This window comes from Phyllostomus discolor, chromosome 4, assembly GCF_004126475.2.
Source record: "Phyllostomus discolor isolate MPI-MPIP mPhyDis1 chromosome 4, mPhyDis1.pri.v3, whole genome shotgun sequence".
Classification (NCBI taxonomy): Eukaryota; Metazoa; Chordata; class Mammalia; order Chiroptera; family Phyllostomidae; genus Phyllostomus; species Phyllostomus discolor.
In genome coordinates, this window is record NC_040906.2 from 98,781,257 (window position 1) to 98,793,872 (window position 12,616).

Here is a 12,616-nt window from a genome sequence, read left to right on the forward strand (position 1 = left end):
ATAGAGGGCAGCTTCTTTCATACTGTGAGGACGGGAGAGCAACCTCCCTAGAATGTCCCTGCAGTATTTATTCACCTTCTGAGGTCTTTGCTATTATCGATCTGTCTACCTTTATTTCAGCTATGAATTCAGCTAGAATGCTTTGTCTCAGTGCACCCCTGAAGTAAAGTAGGTCAAAGCAGGGTTGGGAGAGGAGGCAGGACACGAAGCTCTGAGACAAAGCAGGGAGGGATGGGGATGGGTCAGTCAAAGTCCTGTATAGCAAATGTTCATGGTTCCTCACAGTGTTTTTCTTTCCCCTTTATTGAGGTCTAATTGACAAGTAAAAAAAACGACCACCATCTAGTAAATTAACACATTCATCACCACACACAGTTCTATTTTTAGGGAGGGAGAACATGTATATTCTACTCTTACTGAATTTTAATTATACAAAACATCAACTATAGTCACCATGTTATATATTAGATCCTCAGATCATATTCATCTCATAACTGAAAGTTTGTACCTTTTTATTAAACGCCCCCTACTCCCTTACCTCCCAATCTCTGGTAACACTTTTCTCCTATTTTATGAGTTTGATTTTTTTTTTTTAACAATTCCACCTGTAAGTGATGCTGTTATAGAACAACAAGGTGGGGGGTGTGTGCCTGGGATGGTATACTATTACTGAAAGGAACCTCCCAGGTTCATTATGTCCACCGCCAGAGGAAAGACATCTCTCAATGCCAGAGATTTGTGAAAAGGAAATGTTTATTTAGTGCTGTACAGACTTAAAGTAGTGACCTAATGTCTTCATCAAAATCCCAAAGTCCCTTAAAACACCCATAAACACACACAGTCCTTCCTTCCCCCTTTGCCCAGTCTGGGGTACTGTATGTCAGGAAAGGAAACAGAAGTCTGTGGCTCAGGCAGCCTCTGGTTCTTCCCAGTAATCCGTCTCAGCTGGTAGGTCTCTCTCGGTTCCCGGCTCCATCAGCTGTGTCACCGGGATCTCTGCTAAAGCTGGGTGGTGGTTCCCCCTTCTAAAGCTACGGGGGTCTCCACTCTGCCAAAGCCGCATGGCTTTCCTTTCTATTGCCACAGCCACACAGCCTCTCTGCACAATGGCCGCAGGAGTCCCCACTGTGGCAAAACCATGTGGTTCTCCCTCCTCAATGGGTGCAAGGAGGGGGGTCGCCACTCTGTCAAAGACCGAGTGGTTCTCTCTGTCAGGGCTGCCGTGTCTGGGTTTAAATGCCGAAGCCAATCTTCCTCTGCAGCCCCATTTCCAACTTCTCCCACAATCGGCTACACTTGCCAGCACTCTCATATCCTTCCAGCTTTACTGGGCTGCCATCATGAGTCTGGGCAGGTGTGGCCCTGTCATGGAGCTAATCTTCTCCAAGCTCTCACGAAGGTGCTGTAGCTCAGGGGACCTGCACCCCAGTTACGTCTTATTGTGGCTCAGAGCACAGCCACAGCTATTTAACATATCTATGCAACCAGTTAAAGGTTATAGATATGTTAAATGACCACACCACAGGTTAGCTGCAAAGCTGTTGCTATGCAAAACAGCTCTCAATGGCCCTGCTCCATTTGTCCCTTCCCCCAACCCATACCTGTGGGGGGCGCTGAGGACATCCTAATATTTCCTGGACACCCTGAGTTCTGGGCCCCATTTCAAATCCTTTTGAGGCCCCCCTCTTGGCTGCACCCTGTTACAATGCCGGGTAGCATTTGTCTTTCTATTTGCCTTACTTCACTTAGTATAATGCCTCCCAGGTTCATGTTGTTTTAAGTTGCAGGATTTCCTTTTTTCAAACTGAAAAATATTACACTATGTACATCTACTGTTTTCTTTATCCATTCATCGACAAGACACTTGTTTCCATGCCTTAGCTATTGTGAATAATGCTGCCATGAACATGGCAGTACAGATATCCCTTCGAGATCATTGCTTTTGTTTTCCTATGCACATATAGCTAGAAGTGGGGCTGCTGGATCATAAGGTAGTTCTATTTTTAATTTCTTGAGGACCACCATACTGTTTTCCACAGTGGCTGCATCAATTTACATTCCCATCAACAGTGCACAAGGGTTCCCTTTTCTCCACACCCTCCCCAACATTTGTTTTCTCTTGTCTTTTTGATAATGGTCATTGTAACAGGAATGAGATAATGTCTCATTGTGGGTTTTGATTTGAATTTCCATGATGATTAGTGATTGTTTTTTTGTTACTGAGTTGTATGAGTTTCTCATCTATACTGGATATTAACCTCTTACTGGATAAATGTTTTGCAGATGCTTTCTCCCATTACATACCGTATTTTTTGGACCGTAAGACGCACCCCCCAAATTTGGGAGGAAAATGAGGGTGCGTCTTATAGTCTGAATGTAGCTTACCTGGCTCGCTGTGGGGGGGTGCGACGGTGGAGTGGGGTCACAGGTTATTAAATATTTTACATTTTTTGCTTCAAAATTTGTTTCCCTATTTTCCTCCTGTAAAACCTAGGTGCTTCTTATAGTCCTAAAAATACAGTAAGATTGGCTTTTCATTTTGTGACAATTTCCTTTGCTGTGCAAAAGCTTTTCAGTCTGATACTTGTTTATTTTTGCTTTTGTGGTCAGATTAAAAAAATCATAGCTGAGACAGAAGTCAAGGAGCTTGATCCTATGTTTTCTTCTAGGGGTCTTATGCTTTCAGGTTTAATGTTCAGGTCTTGAATTGTGTGTATGGTATAAAATAGGGGCCAGTTTTATTCTTTTGCATGTGGTTATCTAGTTTTCCCAACACTGTATTGAAGAAACTATCCCTTTCCTATTGTATATTCTTGGCTCCTTTGCTGAAAATTCATTGAGTATATATGCATGGGTTTATTTCTGGGTTGTATTCTGTTCCATTGATTTACACATCAGTTTTATGCCAATACCATAATGTTTTGATTACCATAGTTCTGTAATGCAGTTTGAAAGCAGAGCGCATGATGTCTCCAGCTTTGTTCTTCTTTCTCAAGATTGCCTTCGCTATCAAAGGGTCTCTTGTAGTTCCATAAAAATTTTAGGATTTTTTCTATTTTTATAAAAAATTACAACCACTATGGAAAGCAGTTTGGAACTTCCTCAGAAAACTAAAAATGGATCTGCCTTTTGACCCAGCAATTCCATTGCTGGGACTCTATCCTAAGAACACTAAAACACCAATACAAAAGAACCTTTGCACCCCAATGTTCATAGCAGCACAATTTACAATAGCTAGGTGCTGGAAGCAACCTAGATGCCCATCAGTAAATGAATGGATCAAAAAACTATGGTACATTTACACAATGGAATTCTATGCAGCAGAAAGAAAGAAGGAGCACCTACCCTTTGCAACAGCATGGATGGAGCTGGAAAGCATTATGCTAAGTGAAACAAGCCAGGCAGTGAAAGACAAATACCACATGATATCACCTTTAACAGGAATCTAAACAACAAAACAAAACAAAAAAAAACCTAGCAAAATATAACCAAAGACACTGAAATAGGGGATAGTCTGACAGTGGCCAGAGGGGAGAGAAGAGGGAATTTCAGGGGGGAATGGGTAGGGATTACAGGAACAAATTTGGAGGACACATGGACAAAAACTAGGGGTGGGGGGTAATGGGGGGAAGGGGGTAGGGTTGGGTGGGTGGGCTGGAATGGGAGTAGGGGGGAGAAAACTGTACTTGAACAATGATTAAAATAAAAAAAAATTACATTATAATTTTGATAAGGATTGCATTAAACCAGTAGATTTATTTGGGTAATACGGCCACTTTAACAATTATTCAGATCCATGAACACAAAATATCTTTCCATTCATTTATGTCTTCTTCAATTTCTTTCATTAAAGTCTATAGTATCAGTATACAGATCTTTTACCTCCTTGGTTAAATTTATCCATATTTTATTCTTTTCAATGTTCTTACAGTGTTTTTAATTTGAATTTTTGAAATCCGGCCAAGAGTTGACCACCTTTGTGGGTCATTTCACCCCAAACCATCACATAGTTCCTACATCTGAGAATGTGCTCCCTAGAACGACCACCTTAGTTTGCTCTAAAGAGCAAGCTCCACCCAAACCTGACCTACTTAGACCAAAGTGTCACTTGCAAACACCCTATGCTGCAGGAAAAGCAGTGTGAAGATCTCTTAGCTCTCAACTGTGAGGAATCCTAGGTTACCCTGGCAATGAGGCAGAAAACTTTAAAGAGGCTGACCAGCAAAACAGAAAAAAGGCCAAAGAAAGCCCAACCTAATTTGTAAAATAAACAAGACTCTTTGATCTTATACAGTGAAAGTTATAAACTTAATAAAAACTCTAAAAGGGAAATTCATGTGTATTATCTTTCTAAAAACAAGTCCTCTACATTGTAAAACATAAGATACTGATTAAAACTGGAGAGTCACTAACAAGGTTGCATCCATACAGTATTTACAAATAGGTCTTTTGTGAATGTAATTCTTCCTTGAACCTGTATTTTGTGTAGTTCTGATTCTTTGCATTCATGACTCCATCATATTACAGGATTGTGCTCTGGTTTTATTTCATCATCACCCTTCTACTTTTTTATATCGATTACATTTTATTTTTAAACACATATCTCAGTCTGATCATGCTTTAATATAAAATGTTTAATCACCATCACTTCTTTTAAAACAGGTACCAGAAATACACTTTTAATAAGACAGAATTTTAAAAACAAAAAGCGATAACTAGGACACAAAAGGTGCTCTGACAGCCAATCTAGTTTTGTGCATGAGAACAAACTAATAATTGAAGTTTAAGGGGCATTTTATATTTTATGTTTTTAGTTTTAATATTTTTAATAATTATTTTACCCAGAACTCCTCAATTGTCCACAGACAGCAGGGGTCCAATTAGCTTATTTTCAAAAGCATTTGTTTCAATCAAGACAGCTGGCTAAGAAACACAACAAAAAAGAAACACTCAAAATGTGTATCCCAAACCCTTTTTGGAGGCATTTAGTGAACAAGAGTCTCTCTTGCATACTAAGCAGGTCAGTCACACTTCTCCCAGTATTCATGAATAATGATGATTTGCTTCCCAAATTTCCCTTATGGTTTTACAGTGTTCCATTTTATATACACAGAAGTCTAGAACCAATCCTAATTCAGCAGCATTTGCAAGTAACTGAGACTATATTTTTCAAATACCATCTTTGCATAATATCATGATTAAGGTATAGTAGGGGGAAATGAGGGCTTAACAAAACCTTACTGAAACATAACTGAGAGTCTGCATGAAATCAGGAAGATCACAGAAATATTTAGTACCACATTTCAGGATTTCTGTTAAGTACTTTCAAAAGGCAGTGAACACTAAAAGCATTTAATATGAAAAGGGAAGTTGAATCATTGATTTTCTGAAAATTTCCACTTCCAAAATATTAGACAAACACAAAAAAACTTGAGTTACATTCCTCCACATGTAAACCATTTGTTATCCATTCAAGATTTTTATACTTCATTTCTTCACCAAAAATCTCGTGATGTCGGATCCGTGCTTTGCTGCCAGAGATTGTCTTCTCACCTGACTCCTTTCCTTGGATTGCCTGGCAGTTCTCTAAAAGGTAAAAATAGGAATGTGTTCACATGTTGGGGAAAAAGTAGTAGCTACAGAAAGTCAAAAACTCTTTCTATTCTGCCAGTCTGGAAAAACTACATTATCACCACACTCACCAGTGCTTTGACATCAGGGGGCTACCAAACCACAAGCAGAGGACCCCAGTGGCTCTGCTAAGTGCCCTGATGTCCTAGGTTCACTTAAGACCAGATGCTGAAGAGAAAACACATAGCTTTGGGGGATGTCTTGCTACCCAGTGAGATCTGTGAATCCCTCAATTCGAGGGCTGAGGGGAGGAGGCTATGATTCTCCTCATCCACGTTGGGAGTCTGGAAGCTTTTTGGAATTTTCCAGAATGCAGCACATACAAGGCTCACCTCCTCCTTCTTCTTTGGAATTCCTAACCCAACAGTCAAACCAATGCAGAGAAACCAAATGAGATAGAAAATAACTGAATTCTGCCATTCCCACAAATAAAAATTTTCATGAGAACCTGAAAAGTGATTACAAAATGGGGAGCATTTTATTTTGCTATATCTTAATTCTCTTATTGGTCTTAAATGTGCTAGTAATGTGAACAGATGAGAAATCAGGACACATTTCTCCCCAACTGGAGTTCATGTACATTTGAAGTGATCCAGGTAGAAGGGTGAGGAAAGCAAAGAGTGTTCAAACAGAAAACAAACAAAACTCCTGACTATATGTCATATAGTACAAATAGTACATGTAGTATAGTATAGTAAAAACTATGTTTGTGGAGAGAGGAGTCTAAAATATTAAAAGAAAGCTAAGAAAATGCTCTTGCAATATGAATTCTGGCAAAAGATCTGAACAGACCTCAAAACTGTAAATACAATTGATCAGCATTTTCACAAACAGCAGGGTCTTCAGTAAACAAAATGGTGGTGGCCATTCTTCTCCCACCGTGTGGGCACTAATTAATGCAGTTAAACGAGCACTCTTCTTCACTGACACCAGGGAGCAGTCTGACAGTGTAAACCTTCGGAAAACAGCTTGGAGATAAAAATACCAGCCTCAAAAATAACCAAACACTTGACTTAGTGATATTTTAGATCTGAGAATCTATCTTAAGGAATGACCTCAAAACATAAAAAAATGCTTGGCAACATTATGTATAAGAACTAAAAAGAATGTAAATAACTTTAATGTTCATCAGTATGGGAATGGCTAAAAAAACTATGGTACAGATCTACTCAACAGAATAATGTGCAGCCATTTTAGACAATAACATCATGAATGCTTATAGAAACACGAGAAAATGCTTAAATCTGCCATAAGTGGAAAAAAAAACATTAGATACCAAGTTGCATATTGAATATATGCTTCTTCTTAAGACTATCTCAATGGGCAGAAATGGCTTCCTTTTGCCGGGCTGGCTGTTAAAACTTTGTCCTAGTTGACAAACAATACTATGTCATTTTTAAATAAAGATTTTATTTATTTTTAGAGAGAGGGGAAGGAAGGGAGAAAGGGAGAGAAACATCGATAGGTTGCTTCCCTACATGCCCTGACCAGGGACAGAACCTGCAACCCAGGCATGTGCCCCGGCCAGAACCGGGCACCTTTTGCTTTTCAGGATGATGCCCAATCCACTGAGCACGCTGGTCAGGGCTACTGTGTCATTTTTCCCCTCTTGTTTTAAGCAACAAATAATTGCTCAAAGATGTGCCAAGGTTAATGGATTTCATACTTTGGCCAGGAATGTACTGTTTGCAATGTTGAATTGAGTTGGTCCTAGAGATAATTTATTAACGTTCTTAGACATTTAAGGACATCCTTAGCTGCAAATGCAAACATATGTTACTGCCCCAGTTCACCAAACTTCTAGCTTGATGGTCTGGGTCTTTTCAAGAAATATGCAAATTGTATTCATTTTCATCTAGGTGGTGTGAAATTTCCTGGTTCTAGAATAAATTAGAAGGGAAGCAGCTTCTCTTTCACCTGTGACTGAGAAGTTAGGCCTTGAGAGGAAATACAAGTGTTAGGTGATGAAAGAAATAAAACGCATTTTGGATCCCAAACCAGAGATACAGATTCACTGACAGCATCTTCCACGCCGGTGTGCACAATGAGTAATTTAAGTCCCAGGATGGGGTCAAATGTGTCTGAGAGCTTCACTGACCTCTCTGTGGCAGAGCGTGCAAAGAGTCTGCAGGTTGTCCAGGGAGCACTGTCCTCCTCCACCAAACACCGGCTTGATGTGGTCCACCTGCCAGAAATGCCCTTCCCCTGGGTTTCTTATCATTTCATTAAGCTGCAATAAGAACACAAGATCAGCACCTTTTCACATACATTGTGGGAACTGTTGGTTTTGCATTGTGCAATCATGTTTATACAGCAAAATCACAGGGAAAAATACATTAGAATGTCTTTTTATAGCTTTCTTTTGTGAATAGGAAAAAGCCTTAGGTTAGCAATTCGAAAGCAATAAAACGTGTTCCTGAAAAAGTTATTTTTCCCTTACCTAACCCATTTTGAAAAATTATAAGCAAGTATGAAATACCAACGCTCCTGACAGATTGGGAAAAGTCATTTGCTTCTGCACTTTGGAGATACTTTACATAGTCACTAAAAACAAAACTGAGAAATGAATAAGAACAGATTAGTAACTTAAAAGTTCTGAATATTACTAACTTGAACAATCTATAATTGTTGACCTAAATGCATTCGTTACTATACCAATGAAAGTTTAATATTAATAGCTATCACCGGGAACTTTTATGCTATTCATCTGGGAATCTCCCAAGTAACATGGACTGGTATAGTATTTCTAGAACAAACTTCTATAAGTCGCATATTTTTAATAAACAAAGATGTCCATTTAAAGCAGGCATGGTTTAGGCCGTCCACATATGCACACTTTATATTTAACCAATGATGACTTACATTCAAATGGAAAGTATTTTAACATTTTACCTAAGGTAGTAAAACTACCTCACAGCATAGCTGCACAGTTGTTTAAATATCACGAGGATGAGTGTGAAGGTTGGTTTTATTTTTTCTTGGTCTTGAACAAGGAAGACATTATAACCAACTTCACAGCTGACAGCCGTGGGAACCTGTGTTGTAGCTCTAAAGCACTTCTAAGGAAACTTGTCAGACCTGTGATGGCACAGGGATGTGGGGATGTGATAATGGTGCCCAGCCTGAGAGACGCCCTGGGTGGCAGCAAGCTGGAGCAGTAGATTTTGTCCAGCTGTGGCTAGAATTGTTAGAAGCAACTACAAATGGCAGTCTTATGGATCTAGCAAATGGCAAATTCTTAGGGAAAAAATCCATTTTGGTACTACCTTTCATAACCAATTCTTTTGCTTTGAACAGTCTATATTCTGACAGACTCTATGATCCACAAGGTGTTCCTTTATTCTTCCTAGTAATTAATAAATCACTTGGGGCCAGTCTTCAACATGCTAAATTCACCTCTTGAGTCACTCCCTCTCGGACTGCTCCTGTCCCACCTGAGCCCAGTGATGCTCCCTATCCTCTGAGCACTTTGTTTTAGATGTATATGAAGTTAGTTCTGCATTCCCGGATAGGCTGCTTTCATGACGTCCTTGAGTTCTTCCATTGTGTGTCTTCTGGAAGCCTCCACCGAGGCAGCAGACGGTAAATAGAGTCTGGGTGGCACCCCTGGGGTGGGTGCAATATTCCCCTCAACAATTAGACCAAAGGATGTTTCAGGAACTCAGGATGCCATTTAAAAAGTAGTGTATTTCCCTAGTTCTCAAAGTCATGGTAATTCATCTTTGCAGAAATACTTATTAATTCTATCATAATCCAGAAATAGTAGGTAAATAAAAATATATGATCTGACCAACTGGCAGGAATTTATCCAACATTTTAGTGAGCAGAGAATGGCTCAGGAGTGATTTTTTAAAAAAATTAAGCTCACTATAAAATTATATATCTTGCTTTAGCTTGGAATTTAGAATTGACTAGATCAAAACATTAGAAATCCAGTTGAGTTCTGGGAATCAAAGTGAATATTAATGAGTCTAAGAAAAACTGATGGTGACCAGAGGGGAGTGGACAGAAGGATAATGGGGAAAGAAGGGGAAGGGTCTAGTCAAGGAACAAGTGTAAAGGACTCCTGGTAATGGACAACAGGGTGGGGACTGACTGAGGGAAGGGGGTTGGGGGTTGGGTGGGGCAGGGAAGAGCAACAGGGGAAAAATTGGGACAACTGTAATTGAACAACAATAAAAAATATTTTGTCATGACTTCTGGCCAAGATGGAGGCATAGGTAGACACACTGTGCCTCCTTGCACAACCAAAAGAAGGACAACAACAATTTAAAAACAAAAAACAACCAGAACTGACAGAAAATTGAACTGTATGGAATTCCAACAACCAAGGAGTTATAGAAGAAACACCCATCCAGACCAGTAGGAGGGGCAGAGACAGGCAGCCAGGAGGAGAGGACTCCTGGCAGAACAGTGGTGGAGGACTGAGGCAGGCAAGGTGCAGCTGGTGGATCCAGCGAAGCGGGAGATTGTAGAGTGGGGCAGGCAAGGTGGTGGCTGGTCAGCAAGGCAGCAGCTGCTGGACAGGCAAGGTGGTGGCTGGTGGAGCAGTCGGTCCCACATTTGAGCAGAGATATACCAGAAGGAACAGCTGGGGAGCGAGGCAGACCCTGCAACCTGGGGGTCCAAGCGCGGGGAAATAAAAGCCTCAAAACACCAATTGAAAACACCTGTGGGGGTTGAGGCAGCAGCGGGAGAAACACCCAACCTCACAGGAAAGTTCATTGGAGAGACCCACAGGGTGTTAGAACATACACAAGCCCACCCACCCAGGAATCAGCACCAGAAGGGCCCACTTTGCTTATGGGAAGTGGGGGATGTGACTGAAATCTAGCAGAGAGTGGAGCAAGTGCCATTGTTCCCTCTGGACCCCTTCCTCACAGACAGCTTTACAACACAGCAATATGGATTGCCCCGCCCTGGGGAACACCTAAGGCTCTGCCTCTTATACATAGCTGGCGCGCCAAGACAAAAAAAAAAAAAAGGCCCAAATGAAAGAACACATCAAAGCTCCAGAAAAAATACAACTAAGTGATGAAGAGATAGCCAGCCTATCAGATGCACAGTTCAAAACACAATCAGGATGCTCACAGGATTGGTTGAATTTGGTTGCAAATTAGATGAAAAAATGAAGGCTATGCTAAGTGAAATAAAAAAAAAATGTACAGGGAACCAATGGTGATGGGAAAGAAACTGGGACTCAAATCAATGGAGTGGACTAGAAGGAAGAAAGAAACATCCAGTCAGAAAAGAATGAAGAAACGAGAATTTTAAAAAAGTGAGGCGAGTCTTAGGCACCTTCAGGACAGCTTAAACGTTACAACATCTGAATTATAGGGCTACCAGAAGGAGAGGAGGAAGAGCAACAAGTGGAAAAGTTATTTGAACAAATAATAAAGGAGAATTTCCCCATTCTGGAAAAGGAAATAGACTTCCAGGAAGTCCAGGAAGCTCAGAGAGTCCCAAAGAAGTTGGACCCAAGTAGGAACACACCAAGGCACATCATAATTACATTATCCAAGATTAAAATGAAGGAGAGAATCCTAGAAGCAGCAAGAGAAAAGGGACAGTTACCTACAAAGGAGTTCCCATCAGACTGTCAGCTGATTTCTCAAAAGAGACCTTACAGACAAGAAGGGGCTGGAAAGAAGTATTCCAAGTCATGAAAGGCAAGGAAGGACCTACATCCAACATTGCTCTATCCAGCAAAGCTTTCATTTAGAATGGAAGGGCAGATAAAGTGCTTCCCAGATAAGGTCAAGTTAAAGGAGTTCATCATCACCAGGCCCTTACTATATGAAATGTTAAAGGGACTTATCCAAGAAAAAGAAGATAAAAAATATGAACAGTAAAATGACAGCACACTCACATTTATTAACAACCAGACCTAAAGCAAAACCAAAAGCAAACTAAGCAAACAACTAGAACAGGACCAGAACCACAGAAATGGAGATCACATGGAGGGTTAGCAGCAGGGGAGTGGGAGGGGGAGTTGGGGGAAAAGGTACAGAGAATAAGAAGCATAAATGGTAGGGAGAAAATAGACAGGGGGAGGGTAAGAATAGTATAGGGAATGGAGAAGCCAAAGAACTTATATGTACAACCCATGGACATGAACTAAAGGGGGGGAATGTGAGTGGGAAGGGGTGTGCAGGGGGAGAGGAATAAAGCAGGGGAATGGGACAACTGTGATAGCATAATGAAGAAAATGTTTTCAAAAATATTTTGTCATAAATTGCTTCACTAAAATTGTCTTTTGCAACAGATGAACATATATATTGCCTTCTCATTGCACTGAACTACATTTTAAGGTTATGTGTTTGCTCTTTGTCACTCGATATTAACGTCATGAAAAGTGGAACAACTGAACCATGGGTGTTTTTTTTTTAAGTTAAATTTATTGGGGCCCTGGCCAGGTGGCTCAGTTGGTTGGAGCATTTTCCCATACACCAAAAGGTTGGGGGTATGATCCCTGGTCAGGGTACATACCTAGGTTCCAGGTTTGATCCCCAGTTGGGGTGTGTGCAAGAGGCAACTGATGTTTCTCTTTCACATTGATGTTTCTCTCCTCCCACCCCCCCACCACCTTCCTCTCTAAAATCAATCAAAAACATATCCTTGGGTGAGGATTTTTAAAAAATATTGGGGACATGGAGAAAAAGGGTCCCTTGTAAACTGCTGGTGGGAATGTAAGTTGGTACAGCCGCTATGGAAACAGATGGGGGTCCTCACAAGTGCTTCTTGATGCAATGTATCACCTGCTAAGGTCTCTTTCCCCAGTAATTTAATCAGAATCTAATTAAGCTTCTATATCTTATACCCATTATTCTGGAAATCAGGGGCATGGAGAAACATGTCAGATAATACCATGAGAATACAGGGAACAAGTCCAGGATGTGGAAAATCCTACATGCCAATCACCCAGTTTCTTGAACAATCAATGGTGTAAAAAAAGAATGGGGTGACATATGAGAGGGACACATAA

The 12,616-nt window shown here is 40.6% G+C and overlaps 1 protein-coding gene across 1 annotated transcript in view; it reads right to left on the reverse strand.

The window, feature by feature from the left end:
• Nucleotides 1–4,604: 4,604 nt before the first annotated feature.
• The window catches only part of ZRANB3 (zinc finger RANBP2-type containing 3), a 241,038-nt gene continuing 233,026 nt past the window's right edge, over nt 4,605–12,616 (reverse strand). Inside the window, 2 exon segments of the mRNA XM_036023662.1 lie at nt 4,605–5,586; nt 7,730–7,861. Coding sequence (XP_035879555.1) covers nt 5,488–5,586; nt 7,730–7,861 — 231 coding nt within the window. The 3' untranslated portion in view covers nt 4,605–5,487.